Source organism: Dipodomys ordii, unplaced genomic scaffold, assembly GCF_000151885.1.
Source record: "Dipodomys ordii isolate 6190 unplaced genomic scaffold, Dord_2.0 Scaffold24, whole genome shotgun sequence".
In the NCBI taxonomy this organism is placed as follows: domain Eukaryota; kingdom Metazoa; phylum Chordata; class Mammalia; order Rodentia; family Heteromyidae; genus Dipodomys; species Dipodomys ordii.
Window position 1 is genome coordinate 16,630,333 of NW_012267240.1, and position 19,417 is coordinate 16,649,749.

The window sequence follows — 19,417 nt, forward strand, 5'->3', positions numbered from 1 at the left end:
ACAGAAATGGTATTTCTGCCAACTTCACCACCTCATTTGAATTTTCCTTTATTAGAGAATTGCAAGGAAAAGCAGAAGGTTGTATTTTCTTAGAATACTATTTGAGAGAAGATTGGGATTGAGGATTAGGAGGGCAGGGTGCACAAATTGCCTTCATTCCCTAATTCTCAAAAACTCAAAGGCCAGGTACCAAGACTCACATCTGTAATCTTAGCAACTCAGGAAGCTGAGATCTGAGGATTACGGTTTGAAGCCAGTCTATGCAGGAAAGTCTGTGAGACTCTTTATCTCTAATAAACTACTCAGAAAAAGCCAGAAGTGGTGCTGCGGATCAAGTGGTAGAGCGCTGTAGCCTTGAGCAAAAGAAGCCCAGGCCCAGCGTTCAAGCCCCAAGACTGGCTAAACACACACACATACACAAATGAGATAAAGATATTCATAATTAGACTATTTCAGACTCTACAGATTTAGACTCAAGTTTATTATTACAGTAAGGTTTCCATCAGGGGTCCCTCTGAGGGCATGCTCTTACTTTAGTATTGGGATACATATAGGCTTGCCAATAGTTGTCTATTTTCTGTGTTGCTGGAGAGAGAAAGTAACAGTGGCTCATGGCTGGCTGGCTACAGACTGCATATCAGGAATCTTATGATATCTTGTGAATCATTTATTTGCCCTCCTCCCTCCTCACTATCTTGATCCGAAAGGAAGGAGTGGAGAAAAGTTGACAAGTATCAAGCATTTAATTGGGCTGGGAGATCCAAAATGAGTGAATTGGTCCTGGCCTACCAGGAGCTGGTCACTAACAGAAGGCAGCCTGGTAGTAATTAAGAATGGCAGACAAATTAGGTGTTTGCTAGTGGCTTACACCTGTAATCCTAGCTATTCAGGAGGCTGAAGTCTGAGGATCGTGGTTCAAAGCCAGCCAGCCCTGGACAGCCGTATCTGTGAGCCTCTTGCATTAATCAGTGAAGAGCTAGAACGGAGCTGTGGCTCAAGTGGTAGAGCGATGGCCTTGAGTGGAAAAGTCAAGAGAGAATCTGAGGTCTTGAGTTCAAGCCCCAGTACCACCACAGAAAACAAACAGAGAGCCATTGATCGAGAGTCCGTCTCCCTTTTTTTAAAAAAATTATTATAAAGGTGCTATATCGAGTGGTTACAATTACATAGATCAAGTAAGGAGTACACTTCTTTTTGGAACAGTGTTACCCTTTCCCTCTCTGTCTTACAGTTTCTCCCTCCCATCTCCACCCACAAGTAAAGTTTGCTTTCAACATAGCGTCTAGTGAGTATCACTGCTGCATTGGTTCACCCTTTGTCCCTCCATTTCTGTGCTTCCCCCTTACCCTCCCAAAGACACATCAATGAACAAACAAGACAACAAGAAAACAAGGAGAAATCCTCGTTTCCATTTCCTGGAGTTCATTTTGATAAATACAATTTGATATGATCAGATGTGCCTTCTGGTATAGTTGGAGACTATAGGAGTCATCCTGAGACACAGTCAGCCAACCCTCAATCCGTGGCTCTGATTTCTTCCCCGAGGAACACTGTGCAAAAGGAACATTTGACTTCCTTCCTTCACCTTCTCCTCCTGCCCTCGTGTCTATCCAGCTTCCAAAAGCCAAGTAAGCTAGTCTGATCTACTGTCAGCATGAGATCTCCCATGACCAGTGCCCCCCTCCATAACATTTCAGACACATCCTATCCAGATTCCTCCCTCAGGTCACTGGTCCACAGAACAAGCACATTGTCTGATTAAAGGCTTTCTTCAACTCTGAAGGCATCCGTGCAGAAAGGCACATTTAATGTACACTTAAATGTCAGCATGTTTCCTTGAAAAACAATTCACATGTTCCTTCTGGATAGGAATTCAGATCTCATTTGGCTTAACTAATGCGTGAAGATTACAATGTTAAGAACATTTGGCCACAGCTCTCGGGATGCGCTCAAATCTCCTCTCGGTTCGCCACCCTCAGGAAAGCCCATGGGAAGTGTTTCAAGGAGAGACGCCACTCTTCCCTTCCCTCCTGTTCATGAAGAAATTATCTTTATTTTTTTAAATAAGTCTTAACTTGCCAGAGAGCTATGGCTCCCACCTGTAATCCTAGCCAGGAGGCTGAGATCTGAGGATTGCAACTGGAATCCAGCCAAGCAGACAAATCTGAGAAACTCTTACTTCCAATTAAGCAGCAACAAGTTAGAAATGGATGTGTGGCGAAAGTGGCAGAGCACCAGCCTTGAGAAAAAGAAAAAGTGAGAGGCCCTGAGTTCAAGCTCTAGTACGCGCGCACATACACAAACACACACACACACACACACACACACACACACACACACACACACACACACACTGCTTAGGATGAAAAAGTCATGTATGAATACATGCATTGTGAAAGATTAGGAAACAGATGAGGAGAAAGAAAAGTTGACTTAGTACTCCAGGTAGATAGTAGGCCCCGGTCCTTGTCAATCAGGGATCCCTCAGACATGGTGAACTTACCCTGCTGTATAGAAACGTATGAGACAAACTTCCCCCTTAAAAGGAAGCAGAGGCAAGTTTCTGACTGGTGCCTTTCTTACTCATGTAGCACGGGGAGATCAAATTCCCACCACAAAGCCTCAGCTGGAGAGAACCCTTGGCCTCTGCTCCACTGCACCTCGTGGCTCATGTGTACATGTGTGTGTGTTTCCTCTTGCAGGTTCTACATCGAAAGCATTTCCTACCTGAAGGACAATGCCACCATCGAGCTGTTCTTCCTGAACGCCAAGTCCTGCATCTATAAGGTACGAGCGTCCCCCTTCCTGGCCACTTTCCTATCAAAACCTGGAAGTGGCACTGGCAGCTGGAGATGCCATGTTGCTTCCATTAACATTGTTTAAGAACTTCATGGGGCTGGGGGGAGGGGGGGAAATCAGCTAAACAATGTCAGAGCTTTGTAGAGAGGTGTTTCTTAGCTGCATGCCAATGCTAGAGGTTTCTGTCAGCTGAAACGGTGGGGAATGTGGATGGGTATGACAAATACACTAGTCAGTGGGGAACCTGGATGAATATGATAAGAGTACTCATCAACTTAGACTGGTATGAATGAACTTTGAAAGTATGAATGAACTGTGTGTGTGTGTGTGTGTGTGTGTGTGTGTGTGTGTGTGTGTGTATTTGCCGTGTGCACATGAGCCACAGCTCCACTTCCTGCTTTTGGGTGCAGCCCTGAGAACTTCAAAGCCAAGAAACCCATGGGTGGGCTGGGAACCACTGGATGTATTTTGAGATTTTGTGGCCTGTACTGCTTTTGTATTTAATTAAAGTCAGACTTGATCCATATCCAACTTGATCCACAGAGTTAGAGTAGTGATATGCCCTCGCTTTCCCCTTGGGAAGTACTTCAGCACACACATGTATCACAGAATAATTCTACCAAGAGCACACGCTCTTGCCACATCAAGCTCAGTCTCCAGAAGCACCTTGATGGTGGCAATGACTGGGCTAAGATCACACCATACTGGTTTTGATTTCTGTTAGATGGAGGAAAGGACACCCTCTGTAGTTCAGGGTACTTGGAAACTCTTTTCTCTCCCTAATCCCCCACTGTCTTACTAGACAGTGGAACTAGGCTGGATACCCATGGCTCATGTCTGTAGTCTTAGCTATTACTCAGGAGGTCCAGGCAGGGAGGATTGTGGTACAGAGCCAGTCTAGGCAGGAGGATTGAGAAGCCTTTGTCCAGTTAAACAGCTAAACGCCTGAATGGAGGCATGGTGCAAGTGGTAGAGCAACAGCCAACTGAGTAAGAGAAACAAGTATGAGGCCCTCATTTCAAACCGAGGTGCCAGAGAAAGACAAAGCATGAGAGATGGAAGAGGAGGAAGAAGGAACAGAAGAAGGGTGGGGGGAAGAAGAGGAAGAGGATGGTGGGAAGTAGAGGAGGAAGTTGGTGGGAAGAGGAAGAGGAGAAGAAAGAAGAGGAGGAGGAAGAGGAATGTTCACTTTCAAAGTGAAACAATAAAAGGTGAGGTGTCCACTAGGTGGCAGACGTGAGCTAAAGTAAAAGCCACCAAACGCATGCAATCACTCTCCAGTCTGACAACACCTGGGTAAAGGCACAGGAAACAGTTTCTCCCTTGGAGTAGCTCATTCTCCACCCACCCCCACTCCCCACTCCCAGTTGCAAAAGCTAAGCTAGAGCTGAGTATCATGAATGGCAAGGACTCAGGAATTTATGGAAATTTTCAAAAAACAGAAGAGGAGACTAAATCCTCAGAAATGAATGTTACAGATTTCCCAAGTGAAGGTCATCTGGTTGGATGCCTTTGGAGCCAGCCCCATGTAAAGCCCAAACAAATGCCCACAGCCTCAACCCACCTGGTGATCAGGGAGTGGGGACCGTTCTAGAACCTTCTCTCAAAGTCTCTCCTTCAGCTTGATTATTCAAGTGAGCACAGATGACCAATGATGGCCTCCCTGGAAATGTAGGTAGGATACAGAACATGAGAGACCGCTCATCTCCCTCAGTAGTCCCTGGTTTGCATACACTGACAGTTTACAAAGAACCTTGGGTGTCTACTCCTTGTCCTGAGCCTCCTGTCTTCTGAGAGATATAGAGTGGGAATTAACAAGAACTTTGCAGGAGGAGCTGGTATTGAGAAGAACAGATGTATCTGAATGGGCAGGACCCTGGCTCCAGTCAGAAACACAGATAATAAGGGCCATGGAGCTGGCTGACTGGTTGGCTTTTGCTGGGACAGATTGGGTTTCCCTCTCAGCAATGCCACTTGGAGAATGGACTAAATGGGACCCCCTTCCCCTTCACACTATCTCTAAGCTCTTGATCTTCTGCCTAAGCGAGAGCATTCCAAGACCTACTCCCACGTGCTCTGGAAGACAAGAGACGAGCATAGGACACCCGGCGCTGTTAGCCACTGGATCCAGACCCGCCTTGCATCTCTTAGCTATGATTTTTTTCCATGCCACTCACATGGCCTCCTAGCATTATAGAAGTGCTGGAGAGCCCAGAAGGCAGGGCATCTGATAACCTAATCACCTTGCTGTGCTGCTCACCTGGGCTTTGGTTTCCTCAGCAATTTGACACCAGCTACCTCCTTGTTTCCTGGGGACATGCCTGCAGAAGCTAAGCTGTTGAGGGAAGGCAAACTGCTTAGCCCTGTCAATGTGAAGAATGAATTTCATTCATATTTTATTTTATTCATTTTTGCCAGTCCTGGGGCTTGAAGTCAGGGCCTGGGCACTGTCCTTGAGCTTCTTTTGCTCAAGGCTAGCACTCTACCACTTGAGCCAGTGACACTTACTTCCAGCTTTATGTGGTACTGAGGAATGGCACCCAGGGCTTCATGCATGCTAGGCAAGCACTCTACCACTGAGCCACATTCCCAGCTCTTACTCACATTTTTAAAGAATTAGATCTCTATTTGGTCAGGGGCTGAGGTGCAGAATCTAGCATGTGCCAGGCTCTGTCTTCAACACCACCAGAATTATTTGTATTATGTTTCCCAAAGATTTATGTGACGTAGTTTAAAAGTCAAATGGTTCTAAAGGGCTGATTATAAAAATATGTCTACCTCTTCGACCATTTTTAGCCGCCTTTTTCAGGATGTGTCTCTACGTTTCTAAATAAATAGCACTGCTATTCCTAGATTTGTCCTTTTTAGACTTATTGAAATCTATTCATTTGCTTTGGGGCCAAGCTTTCCTTGAAAAGAGTTCCAAGTGCTGTGATTACAGGCATGCACAACCACATCCCACTTTTTTTTTAATGGATGAGGATTAAGGTGTCTTATACAAGCACCCATACTTTCCCTTTTCCTTATTTTCTCCGTAGGTGGTAACAGCACTGGCTTAAAGCCACAGTCATCAGCATGACATGATTATGACTAATCCATGTAGTTTCTGCCCTTGTGATTCCTTTCTTAAGACAACCAGTTGTTTGACCTGGAGGGAGTGAATGTTTTGCTTTTAATTGCTTAGTTTCTATGTATCCTTTGCTTTTGCTTTTTTTTTTTTCTTCTTCCTCCCATAGCTCCTACAGATTCGCAGATGGATTCTCAAGTTTCTTCCTAAGGCAAAGATGATTCCTGGTTCTCTCTCAGGCTTTTCTTTGGGGCTTTGCTGCGTTTCATTTTCCTCTTAGCATTCTCCGACTTTCTGATCTAGCCTGAACTTGGTTTCTTCTGCAGCTCTAACGCGGGAGACCCCTTCCTTATCTGGGTCTCTCTGTGCTGTGTTGGGTCCCCTGTCTCCTGTGTTGGTTTTGTTTGCTTGTTTTATTGCTGTTGTGCTTCTTTTGTTTGTTTTACACCATTGTCTCGCTGGAGAATGTCCTCCAGTAATCCCTGGCAATCATGTACATGTGGAAAGCAGAATGTCTGGGGCCTTTGCATATCTGAAAATGTCTTTATCCTTCTGCCTTCATGTTGGATGGCTAGTTAGGGCATAGAGATGTAGAATGGAGATTTCTCTCAGAATACCAAGTGTTGTTCTGGAAACATCTACCACCCTGGAACTCCAAACCCTGGGATCTGTTAGGATCTCCTCTTGATTCCTCTTGATCTGAAATGTCAGGAGAGTCCTTGGGGTGATTAGTGATGTTGAGTATTTGCTGGGCAATCCTAGTCTAGCTCTGTGGGGTTTTTTGGGAGCTGTCACCAAGGCTTGAACACCAAACCTCATGTTCTCACTCGCCTTGCTTGCTAACAGCTGCCACACTACTATTGAGCCACCTGGCATTTTGCTGGTTAGCTCTTGACAGTCTCCAGACTTTTCTGCCTAGGTGGACTTTGAGCCTCAATCCTCCAGGTCTCAGCCACCTGAGTAGCTAAGATTACAGGTGTGAGCTACCGGTGCCTGGATCCAAACACTGGATTTAACGGATCAGTTTGAGAAGCCTAGGTACCAGGGACTTGCCTGGGTTGTTTTTTGTTTTGTTTTTGCAAATCCCCAAGTTGGGCGCCTAAATGTATTCGGTAAGAGCAGATCACGATGGAAGAAAAAAGCTTAGAAATCCTTTACTTTGTATTCCTTGCTGAGCTATCTGCGTTGGACTAAAGCTTCACAGTTATTGAGTCTAAGCAATTAGACTCAATACTGGGCCACAGTGGACAGAGAGGTCTATAAATTGCTATCAGTCTTGTCATTCAAAGAAAAGGTCTTTATTGGAGATCTTCAAAGAGCTCTGCTAATGAACAGATGATGTCATTGTATCTGTAGGTGGCAGAAACAAAGCCCAGAATCCTATCCCCACACGACAGGGACAGCAACACGAAAGCCCAGTCGTTCTCATCTCTTACTTTGATTTGTGTAGACGCTGCCGCGTGTGTCTGTGGGGAAGACAGCAGGAAAAACAAAAGGAAGGACAGGGAGGGACCCTTCCAGCTTTCTAAGCACTCGCTCACATGGCCCTGTCATCGGGCTGTGTGCAACAACCTGCAGGAGAAGCCCCAGTGTCAGCCAGGCACAGCCATGGCTCAGTGTGAATGGTATGCATGTACTCATGTGCGTCACGTGACACGCATGAAGTGACTTGCCAACCTGGCAGAGGGCTGAGGAAGGAGATTGTGTAAGCTCGAAGCAGTCCTGGCCTGTGCCATAGCCCTGCGGGCCCTGCCTACCCCAAGCGTCTCCATGTAGAATTCTATGCTGTCCAGTGAGACAAAGATTGCAAGTGCAGCCTGACCCGCTGTGATGGTATGTACCACTTGAGTCAGGCCTCTGAAGAGAAACAGAAGCAATAAAAAAAATATGTATAGATCCATAGGAAGGCATTTCTCATGCAGGGCTGGCTGTGGTAGAAGTCCACACTGTGGGATCCATGCCCAGAGGCCTGGGAACCAGAGGAGCAACCTTGTAAAGCTCAACCCACAGGCAGAAGATGGGATGAGAGGCTCCAGCTCAGAAAAGATGAGCCTGAGGCTGGTGGTTCATACTTATAAAACTAGCTACTCGGGAGGCTGAGATCTGAGGATTGTAGTTCAAAGCCAGCTCGGGTAGACAAAGCTAAAAGACTCTTACCGCAATTAACCAGCAAAAGCTGGAAGTGGAGCTGTGGCCCAAGTGGTAGAGACACCAATCTTGAACACAAAAGCTCGGGGACAGCACACAGGCCCTGAGTTCAAGACTCAGTACCAGGGTGTGCGCACATGCATAAACATATAGACACACACACCTCCTCCTCCTCCTTCTCCTCCTCTGCTTCCTCCTCTTCTTCTCCGTCCATCCATCCATACCTCTCCCCATAGGTATAGATCTTTCCATTTTAGCAGATGCCTCAAATCATGAACTAAACTCTACGCTCACACTTAAAAGGGCTGTTTTCTGATAGGAAGTTTGGAGCAGCACAGATGTAAACCTCCCAGTCATGTTAACCATTAGCCTACACTGACCATTAGCTGCAAGGTAGGTGTAAATGTTTGACAGGAAAGCACACACACACCAAGTCTGCTATGGAGACCCGTGAGCTCATTAGGAAGCTGCACAGTGGGAAAGGAAACGGACCCTGTTAAGTAGAAATGAGCCATTGTGGAAGCCCTGGACTGCATTTCTGTGTGATCATTTGTGCACTTTTCAATGATTTACATTCTGATGGGACCTGGTAATCCCACTGGTGTAATTCCAAACATTCCTCTACATGCCCTGCATGGAAGGTCTATATCAATTACAGAGCCATAAAACTCTTCCATCCTGTTAAGCATAAAGAGTTATTGTCCTCCATTCTTCCTTATTCTGGGTCATTCTCTTAGGCTGTGTTTCTGACATGGTTCAGTAAAACGTTAGTTCCATCTTTGAAATGCTGAGGCCTAGAAGACCTCCAGGATATTCTTTCTTCGGAAGATAGAGATACGATTGCTTAATGCTTTGTTTTGAATTATTGGGGACAATTTAGGACTCATTGAGAATAATTAGAAAATTCAAAATCAGTTTGGTTTCTAGTTCAAGTCATCATTGAAAGTAACTCTTTTAAAAAATGGTAAAGAAACACATGAGGAAATGCTCAACATCCCTGGCCATAAAGGAAATAAAAATCAAACCAACTCTGAGATTCCATCTCCCTCCAGTCAGAATGACCAGGATCGTGAATTTTTACAACAAATGTTGGGGATGTGGTGGAAGGGGAACCCTCTTACACTGTTGGTGGGATTGTAAACTCATACAGACTCTTTGGACAACGATCTGGAGGTTCTTCAAAAGACTAAACATAGATCTTTTCTATGACCCAGCCATACCACTCCTGGGCATCTGCCCAGAACATCACAAGCCAGGATGCCGTAGGCACTTGTACATCCATGCTCATTGCTGAACTCTTCACAATAGCAAACCTATGGAAACAGCCCAAATGGCCTATTGTAGATGAGTGGATCCAAAAAATGGGTATCTATATATAATGGAAGTTTACATAACCATTAGAAGGAAGACTATTGTGTCATTCACAGGGAATTGGATGGACCTAGAACAAATCATGTTACGTGAGATAAGCCAAGCTCAGAGAGACAATTGACATGTTTTCTCTCATATGAAGAAGCTAGATCTAAAATTCACATGATAAATTGTACAGGACTCTAGGCATTCATATACACTCTAGAGACCAAAGGAGAATACTCTTAGGAGAGGAACACAAAAGTGCAATGTCTACGTGCATATGATTATATACAATAGTATTTGTCAAAATGAACTCCAGAAAATGGAAACATGAGGGTTTTTTGTTGCTATTTTTGTTTTCTTTTTTTTTGTCCTGTTAATTCATCTGTCTTTGGGAGGGAACTGGAGGGACAAAGTGAACAAATATAGCAGTGCTACTCACTAGACACTGTGTTGAAAATGAACTATACAACTTGCCGGTGGGATACAAAGGAAAAACTGGGAAAGACCAAGGGAAGAAATACAAAAAATGCAAAAAGAAATACACTATCTTTACCTGACTTATGTAACTATAACCCCTCTGTCCATTACCTTTATGACAAAAAATTCTAAAATTTAACAAAAAAGATAGGAAAAATAATAATAAAAATAGCCAGGGTGCCAGTGGCACACACTGGTAATGCTAGCTACTCAGGAGGCTGAGAGCTGAGAATCGTAGCAGTTCAAAGCTAGCCAGAGCAGGAAATTTCCTGAGACTTTTATCTGCAATAAACTACTCAAAAAAGCCGGAAGTGGCACTGTGGCTCAAAGTGGTAGAGTGGTTACCTGAGCAAAAAGAAGCTCAGGTCATTGCCCAGACCCAGAGTTCAAGCCCCAGGAATGATAGAAAATTAAATTAATAAATAATAAAGTAACTCTTTTAGGCAAAGGTCAATTATAGGTATTGTTCTGAGAATTATATTGGTTGAGACTGAGTCCTTACTGATTAGAGGGAGGATGTAAGTTCCAGGGAAGGTTCTCTACTGGACTAGGAGTTAGGAGATGGTTTCTAGCTCCATAGCTGCTCTTAAGGCATGACTTTCTGTTCTTGAGGCTGGGCTAGCTGGTCTCTAAGTCTTTCCAACTCTTTCTTCAGCTCTTATCTAGCTACTCACTACAGGACCTAGAGCTAAAAGGGAAAGAACCCGGAAGGACATTTCTACTTTGACATGGAAATATAGTTGTCAGCTCCTTGATTTCTTATCACATGCTAATGGACTATAGATTTCATTCTGTCTTTAACATATGAGCTCTATATATCAAAACAGCATCATTCACTTAAAATTCATCTTGGGTGCTGGTGGCTCATGCCTATAATCCTAGCTACTCAGGAGGCTGAGAACTGAGGATCAAGGTTTGAAGCCAGCCTAGGCAGGAAAGTCCATGAGACTCTTAATATCTCCAATTAACCACCAAAAAAAGCTAAAACGGAAGCTGTGGCTCAAGTGGTAGAGCACTAGCTTTGACACAAAAGCTTAGGGACTGTGTCCAAGCCCAGTGTTCAAGGCCTAGGACCAGGGGGAAAAAAGCTTATTAAGAAGGTAGATCATGTTAATTAATGCACAAGCACACTCAGTTAGGAGACAGTGGGCATGTCTGTTACCTTGACTGTGGTAATGATACCATAGCATCTGTGTCCAAACTCATGAAATTTTATGCGTTAATCACATGTAGTTTTTTGATAAGTGTAAAGCTATTCAAAAAATTAGGAAGTACAATCTTATATCGCTTAATGAGAAATGTGTCACCCTTTTCTAAAAACATCATAGTGTTTAATTATGCGTCTCACGGGACCCCCAGTACAAATGTGACCTGCTCTATGTGAAAACTTCCTTTTTTTGGTCGGTCGTGGGGCTTGAACTCTGGTCTTGGGTGCTGTCCCTGCACTCTTCAGCACAAGGCAAGTGCTCAACTGCTTGAGTCACAGCACCACTTCTGGTTTTCTAGTGGTTTATTAGAGACAAGAGTCTCATGGACTTTCCTGCCCGGGCTGGCTTTGAACCGTGATTCTCATATCTTAGCCTCCTGGGTAGCTAGGATTACAGGCATGAGCCGGCACCCGGTAAAAGCATCCTTTTGTGGTTTAAAACAATATATGAATCCTGAAAAACAAAATGCACATTTGATTTTGTTCCCAAGAACTAAGGATAAGTTTGCATTTTTAAAGGGCATAGCCCTAGATCACAATTAAGATTTGAGGAAAAAATTATAGAACATAAACATACTGGAACTCCACCCCATCGTGACTTAAGCCATAGAAGCCTTTGCAATAAATAAAATGGTTCTCTGTTCCCAACAACATGGTAGCCCTTTGCTACCCTGAGTTATGAGCACATGAAAGAAATGTCCCCCATGTAACCGAGGAGCCGCAGATTTCAAGTTCCCTGTCTTTGCTTTTAACATGAAGAATCATGATCCCATTAATGCATTTCTTTCCATGGTGTCTTGCCACCAGTTCTGAAGTGGGAATTTACCATGAAAATTCAATTGATTGTTCAAGCACCCCTACTCCAGTGATCAGCGAGGTGAACAAGATTGTAACATGCTGGACATGGTGCCCTCCGTAATGTCTCATCCAGACTTGAGGATGAAGCCTCTGGATGCCACGTAAGGGGCACTGGTTGTCTCTGGTTCAGAGCAATAAGGAGGGTGTCTAGCAATGTCAGGAGGCAGGAAATTCAGATCTGTGGTCTGATAATCCCTGAGTGTTGAGATTCTGGGGGACTTCTCAGGGAAGATTAAGTCTCTGCAGAGTGCTGTCATGAAGAAGTCATAAAGCATTACCAAACTTACCTTGCCTGCTGTCTTTCCTTTCAGGAGCTTATTGACGTTGACAGTGAGGTGGTATTTGAATTAGCTTCCTACATTTTACAGGTAAGTTGCTCTACCCAAACTGGAAGAGGACATGCACAGGCAGGGCCATATGCATTCTGTCTTCTTTTTCCTAGCTGGGAGGGGCCAGTAAGAGCATGATCCTATGGCTATAGATGGGTTTTACTATTCCAAGTTTTTAAGACTGTATGTCACTGTCAAAGAAAGTAGGTGTTTAAGCAGTAGCTCTACTTTCTTTGAGTTTTGTACCCTTTTCTTTCCTGGGAAAAACCAAGTGAATAGCTAGAATGAATTGCTAGTGAATCACTCTGTGTTACTTGTAATGACAAAGCAAAAAAAATTTTTTTTAAGCTTTTAGCTTATGTAAGAGAGGGAGAGAGTCAGGGAGAATGGTGGAGTGAGTAGAAATGACTCCTTCAGCAAATATTTAGCACTGCTCAATATCAAGATCTTAGTCTTGATTCGCTGAATTTCCATGTCCCTACCTCTTGAGTCTTTGGTATCATTCAGAAAGAACTCACAGGACAAAGTGACATAAGAAATAGTTCTGGTCAGGCATAGTAGTGTACACCTGTAATCCCAGCTATCTGGGAGGATGAGGCAGGGGGTTGGCTTGAGGCTAAGAATTCAAGATCCACCCATAACATAGCAATTCGCTGTCTCAAAGAAAGAAAAGTAGGAAGAAGGCAGGAAAGGAGAGAAGGGGAGGGGAGGGAAAAGGAGGGAAGAGGGAAAAGAAAAAGGGAAGGGGGGAAAATAGTTTTATCTGAACACACAGTCAGATTTAGAAAACACACACACACATTAGACCAGGGTCCGGGAGTAAAAACTTGCTTATCAATTTATTTGTTTGTAACTTTCTAAAGCTTAACTTTAGAGTTTCCTATTCCAGGGGAAGTGCATGGACTCCCTCTTGTCTTCCTGTAGTAGTGGGGTTAGAGTAACAGGTCTTGTAGAGTAGGGTGAGAGAATACAGGTCTTGCTGTAGTCTCAGGGTTGCTGGCGTGATTACAGCAGGTATTTTACAGACTAGCACTGAATTTGTGTGTTGTGCTGATGTTCTTTTTTTTCCCCCTCTACAGGAAGCAAAGGGAGATTTTTCTAGGTGAGTTTACCAATGGGGTATTTTTCTTGTTTGTTTTGTTTGGGCTTTAAAATGTATTCTGTGGCTTTCCCATTAAGAGATCTGTGGTGCCTATCCCTTGTCATCTGACTGTTATCTGACAGTTGATTGATATGTATCAGCGATGAGATCCACCTGTCAGCTTGTGGATGGGAACAGATAGATCACACAGAGAAAGCTCAGTAATATACCATACTAAAGGAAAATCTCATAGGTTACTAGAAACACAGGAAGTCCTTTCCTTCCTGCTTGAGATTCTGTTGGAGATGATAACACAAACAGACTTAGCTATGGGGTAACCCTATAGAAGGCAAACTTGAATTTTCCCATTCATTCCATAAGCACCACCCAATGAGCAGCATGGCTGAAATTGCCTACAATCGAGACTGTTCATGACCTTCACAGAGCAGATTATTGTAGCCATCCCTCAATGGGACTGTGCTCAAAGACAGGGACTTTCCATGCATTCTACATTATCAAACTCCTCTGTGAAAACCCAAGATGCTTTACACCAAGGTCTAGATACAAGTGAGAGGAGATAACCACACACACAGAGCAAAGTGTGGCATCGGGGCACATGAAAATTGGTATTAGAAAGAAATTGAGCCAGGTACTAGTAGACCACACTTGTAATCTTAACTACACAAGATACTGAGCTCTGAGGATCATAGTTTGAAGTCATCCCAAGCAGAAAAGTCCATAAGACCTCTAAAAACTTGTAAGTGGAGATGTGGGTCAAGTGGTAGAGTGCCAGCTTTGCGTGGAAAATCCAAGTTAGAGTGCAAGGCTCTGAGTTCAAGCCCCAGTACCAGCATAAATTTTTTAAATTAAACTTAGACTTCATCAAGAAATATATGTTTTGCTGTGCTTTGAAGGTTTAATCTGTAAAGGCAATATAACTAAGCTGGAGGTATATGTTTCATCAGACATTTCCAAAAGGTAAAAATACATTTTTTTTTTGGTCCGGTCATGGGGCCTGAACTCTGGGCCTGGGTGCTGTCCCTCAGCTCTTCATCTCAAGGCTAGCACTCTACCACTTGAGCCATAGCGCCACTGCTGGCTTTTTTCTTATGTGGTGCTGAGGAATCGAACCCAGGGCCTCAGGCATGCAAGGCAAGCGCTCTACCACTGAGCCACCTTCCCAGCCCTCTATAACTTCATTTTTAAATCTAAAGTAGGCAAACTTTTTCTGGGAAAAAAAAGCCAGTAAATAGCTTGGATTTGGATTTTGCAGGCCATGAAATCATTTATTGCAGTCACTCAGCCAGTGAGCATGAGTGTGTTTCAATAAAACTTCATTTAGGAAGACAGAAATTTGGATGCTAATATGTTTTCTTGTATCATGAAATCCTTCTTTTCTTCTTCCTCCTCTTTCTCCTCTTAGTTCCCCCCCTTCCTGATCTTCTTCCTCTTCTTCCTCCTTCTTCCCTCCTCTTGTTCTTCTCTATCTTTTCCAGGAAGATGGTTGAATTTGGCCCAAGTAATAGTTTACCAACCTCTAATCTAAAATGTAATTTCTTCAGCTCTTTAGATATTTTCATAAGGAGATCTCCAAGTTACTTTATTCGGGTTCCCCAGATCCTTAGTAGAAAGCAGAGGTGTCCCGTTTTTCATTGAGAGTGACTATATGAAGCTGGATCTTAAACACGGTACTTAGCTCATCTCCACTTACCGAACTTGTTCAATGAAACATTTTCAGGTTGTCAAAACTACATGACAATTTGCCTGTGTTATTTTCTTGTGATCTTAATTTGTTCTAGAAATGTGGGGTTTTGACAAGTAGTAGTGTATCTACTTGAAAGATTCCTGCAGTTCTATGAAATTTCACAAGCCCAGTGGATTCCAGTGCCTAGTTTACTTACTCTGAAGATCCTTTTTCATTGGCCAGCTCTGTGACTCCTACTGTAAATATTATTTATTCTTAAGAGAACCCTGACAGGGTGGAATGTGAACTGGGAGCAACCTCATGTGGCCCCACAGACCATGCAGCCTGGCCACATGGATTGCCAGAGAGGAAGTATACAGGCCAGGCCCCGGCAGCCATTCATGGCTCCCTTGTGAGCTGGTAGAATGCCAGGAGGGTTGTCTGGAATCAAGGAAATCAAGGGACCTGGTGGAGCTCTATTTGTCAGGGAGCTGTCTAAAAGGTTGTAACTGTAGCTGTCAGGGGAGAGAAATAGCTGTGAAGGGAGAGGAAGGTCAGACACTTTATGCTCAGGTCAGGTTATCTCATCATTAAAACCCACCCCCCATAGACAGAAGAAGTGGTGTGTTCCACGTGACAGACAGGCCCATCTTCTCAAGTAGGCCTGGTGGTTAGGACAACGCTTCAGAAGTCCTGTGAAACTGATTCGTTTGAGACTCCTGGAGTTCTGAAATAAGAGGAGTACTTTTAAATTCCTTGCGTCTGAACTCCTTCCCATCCACTGCAACACAGCGTTGATGACCTTGCATTTGGTGGTTGAAGGTCAGGCATTTCAGATGTGCCCTTCTCTGGATTTAGTTTTGGAGAAGGTGAGTTTTGTGATTAGCTCTCAACTCGTGACTCTACATTCTTAGTTGTGAATAAGTGGACGGCTTTGACATGGAAACATACCCTGTAAATGGGGTGCATTTTCCTGAATGACGTGAATACAACAAAATGCCAACTTAGAAATATAGAACTGCAGGGAACGGCTGTTACATATATTATACAGGGTCCAAGGCTATCTAGAATCCAGATGATCACATGGCTTTTGAAAGTTTTGGCCACATACAAAAGGCACTGTAATTCTCTCAAGTCCTGAGGGGTCTTGAATCTCTAATTTCTAAACAGCTGTTTGTTTTTGTTTGGGAGCCTGCCTATATCTCTATAACTAGAGCCTACTTTGTGGAATAAGTATTAGAAATCTACAAATTATGGGAGTAATTTTCTTGAAGTACAATGGAGGAAAAAAGGTTATTTTTTTTAACAAGAGAAATAAACACTGGTACACTTTTATAGAGAAAAAATAAGCACATATATACTTTAATAGAGAAAAATATAATGACAATCCAGGAGAGTGAATGTACAGACTCTATTCTTCTTCTTCTTCTTTTTTTTTTTTTTGACTCTTGATTTTGCTTAGCAAATCCCTGAAGGCTTCCTCTTACGTAACTCTCTTCTATTTAATGGACATGCTCACTGGCTTGTCTTATTGAACTGGACAGTGAAATGTTGGGTTTAGCATTGCTGAAAGCAAATGAGCAGAGAATAACCAGATAAGTAGTATTGTCTGTGTTAGGAAGAAATATGGGTCATACATATTCAGATTCTGACATGTAGAGGACAAATGTGTGCAATACATTAAAGGATTAGGAAGTCGCTTTATCTAAAGATAATGTTTGTTCACTTGTATTATTTTCCGGAGCATAACATGGGTAATCTTATTTCATTTCCTGACATATATACCCTTAAAAAGAAACATTTTCGCGTCTGTCAACTTTACAAAAGTCAGGAGTGTTAGCTTTTCTGTTTTAAAAACAATCCAGTAGCCCCAGAGCTGTGGGATCAAGGGAGCTACGGAAGGACCAACAGACTTATAACAAAAATTCTCCTTTGCTCATCTCCAGTGCCTATGAAACAGTAGCCAACCAAGCATACCTTTGTTCAACCTATTATCATGTTTCAAGTGCTCAGCACTGATGTTCTTATTTTTATTGCATTTTCAATCCTTGAGCCATTATAGAAAGAAATACCTTCTTCTTTCCTAAGGTCAATGCAGAGAACACGACTTAAAGTGGCTGGACATCCAAACTTTCTAGTGATATTTGAACTTAATTTGATAAAGGACTTATCACCATACTCTACCAAAATGATTTAAGGGGAAGTTAGCTGAAAACCCTACTGACCAGCAACATTTCTCTAATTTGAGAGTCAACTTACTTGTCACCCTCTGTCCACCTTTCTTTATGGGAATTGACCCAATTTCTATGATAAAAGGTAATTTTTAAATAGAGGAAACACAAAGACTGGGTGCTATAGTGCGCCTGTCATCCCAGTAATAAAGCACGAATAGGAGGACTGCAGTCCAGACTGGCTCAAGCATAAAGCAAGACTGAGTCCCACAAATAAAGCAGGAAAGAGACTTGGAAGAGTGCCTCACGTGGTAGAGTGCCTGTTTAGCAAGCTCTGGCCCTGAATTCAAATATGAGTATCACTCCTACTAATAATATAACTTTAACATTTTGCAAAATTGAAATGATTTTAACTGCTTAGCGATCATCTGTCCGTTATCAGAGTCATACAAAACAGCTATTGTGTAGAATTTCTTTCTGCTACCCAGGTTTATTGGAAGCAGATTAGCAAAGCTCCAGGTCACCTACTGGGGACCAGAGAGTATCATCATCATCATCATCATCATATTATTATTATTGTACCGGTCCTGGGGCTTGAACTCAGGGCCTGGGCACTATCCCTTAACTTTTTCACTCAAGAATAGCATGCTCTACCACATGAGCCACAGCTCTACTTGTGACTTTTTGGTGGTTAATTGGAGATAAGTGTCTCATGGACTTTTCCTGCACAGCTAGCTTTGAATTGTGATACTGAGATCTCAGTTCCCTAAGCAGCAAGGATTAGCCACCATTACCCAACAGAAATAAATCAAGGCCTCATGCATGCCAGGCAGGCATCCTACCGCTGTGTTACACCTCCAGCCCTCTAGGAGCATCATTTTACAGAGAACGGGCCTTACTCATGCTGATCACTAATCCAGGATTCTCTCTGCACAAGATTTATGAGGTCCAAGAAAGCCACCAACACCTGGAAGGGAACAGTGTTAAGGAGATGCTTGTAAAGATCCAGGGCCCGTTTTGCCTCCCTGGTAAACTGCCTCCTTTCAGATAAGCTTGCCATTCCAAACAAATGCAGCCACCAAAGGAGAAGTGAGGTTTGGATCACATACTTCTAGGTCAGTTAATAAGACATCTGCGCAAAATTAAATGCCAGTCTTCCTGAGAGAGTATCAGCTTATCAAGGTTTTTGTGGTCTGGAAGAATTCTTAGTATGTCCTGAGATAGCCATCGGTAGGGTTCTAATTCTATTCTATTCTTAAAAAATTGTTTAAAAAGTCATGCTTTAGGAAGTAGAGTGATGCATGACTCAGTCAATAGAAATAAATAACAGCCCTTCATAAACAAGGGAAATTGATTTTCTTCTCCATTTCAGAAGAGGAGTTGGAGTATTTATTTGTACTGAAAAAAACATTCCCATTAACTTCCCAGAGGCCGCATGTTCTGAGGTCTCTGTGAGGACAATTACAGGCAAAAAGAATAATGACTTTAATATTTTATTTTATAAACTATGTGGTCGCTAGTCTGTATGAAGAAAAAGGAACTTTGGTGACACCCCTCCCCCCCCCAAAAAAGCCCTCTTATTTAAAAACAACAGCAACGAAAACCTTGGTCTACCTTTTTCAAAGCACATTTGTGAATAATAAACTAAAGTTGGCTCACTGATCTCTGAAAGTTCCAGAATCTTAAGTCTCTTCTGGTCAGACCAGAGGATACAGTCATAAGTTAAAGCAAAAATTTTAGCAAGTCAACAGGAAATGGAGACAAAGAGCTAATTCTCTTCCTAAAAGACTTTTTTTTGTTTTTGTCTTTTTTTACTAATATAAACATTTGTACCCACTGCTATCTTGACAAAGATGACCAAGTTTTTTTCTTACCCAGCTGACAGACAAGTGTTGAAAGATGATTCTTTAAAAATGGTCTGTAAATCACAAGTCGTACCGGTATGGTTATTTTTCCATTTACAAAGTGGTTTTTAACTAAAACAAGTCTAACTAAGCAAGCTCAGTCTGAAGTCATTATGAAACCTTTTGGGTTGTTTATGGTTTATTTTCCTCCAGTTGTTTAATTTCCAGGAGGGAGAAAGAGCCGCTATCTCACTATCATATGCATGGTAAGAGAAATAGATTTGCAGGACTTTTAGCTAATTAGTGAAAAAACGATTCTGACAACTATGTAGAGAATCATTAATATCTGGAATGCAACTTGCATAGATGCACAGCCTTGGTTATACCTAAATGTTT

The 19,417-nt window shown here is 42.8% G+C and overlaps 1 protein-coding gene across 1 annotated transcript in view; it reads left to right on the top strand.

Annotated features, from left to right (window-relative positions):
- Positions 1-19,417, top strand: part of Frmd4a (FERM domain containing 4A) — a 288,454-nt gene that overhangs the window by 163,578 nt on the left and 105,459 nt on the right. The window contains exons 5-7 of the mRNA XM_013014606.1: positions 2,703-2,787; positions 12,224-12,280; positions 13,321-13,343. Coding sequence (XP_012870060.1) covers positions 2,703-2,787; positions 12,224-12,280; positions 13,321-13,343 — 165 coding nt within the window. The remainder of the gene's footprint in view (positions 1-2,702; positions 2,788-12,223; positions 12,281-13,320; positions 13,344-19,417) is intronic.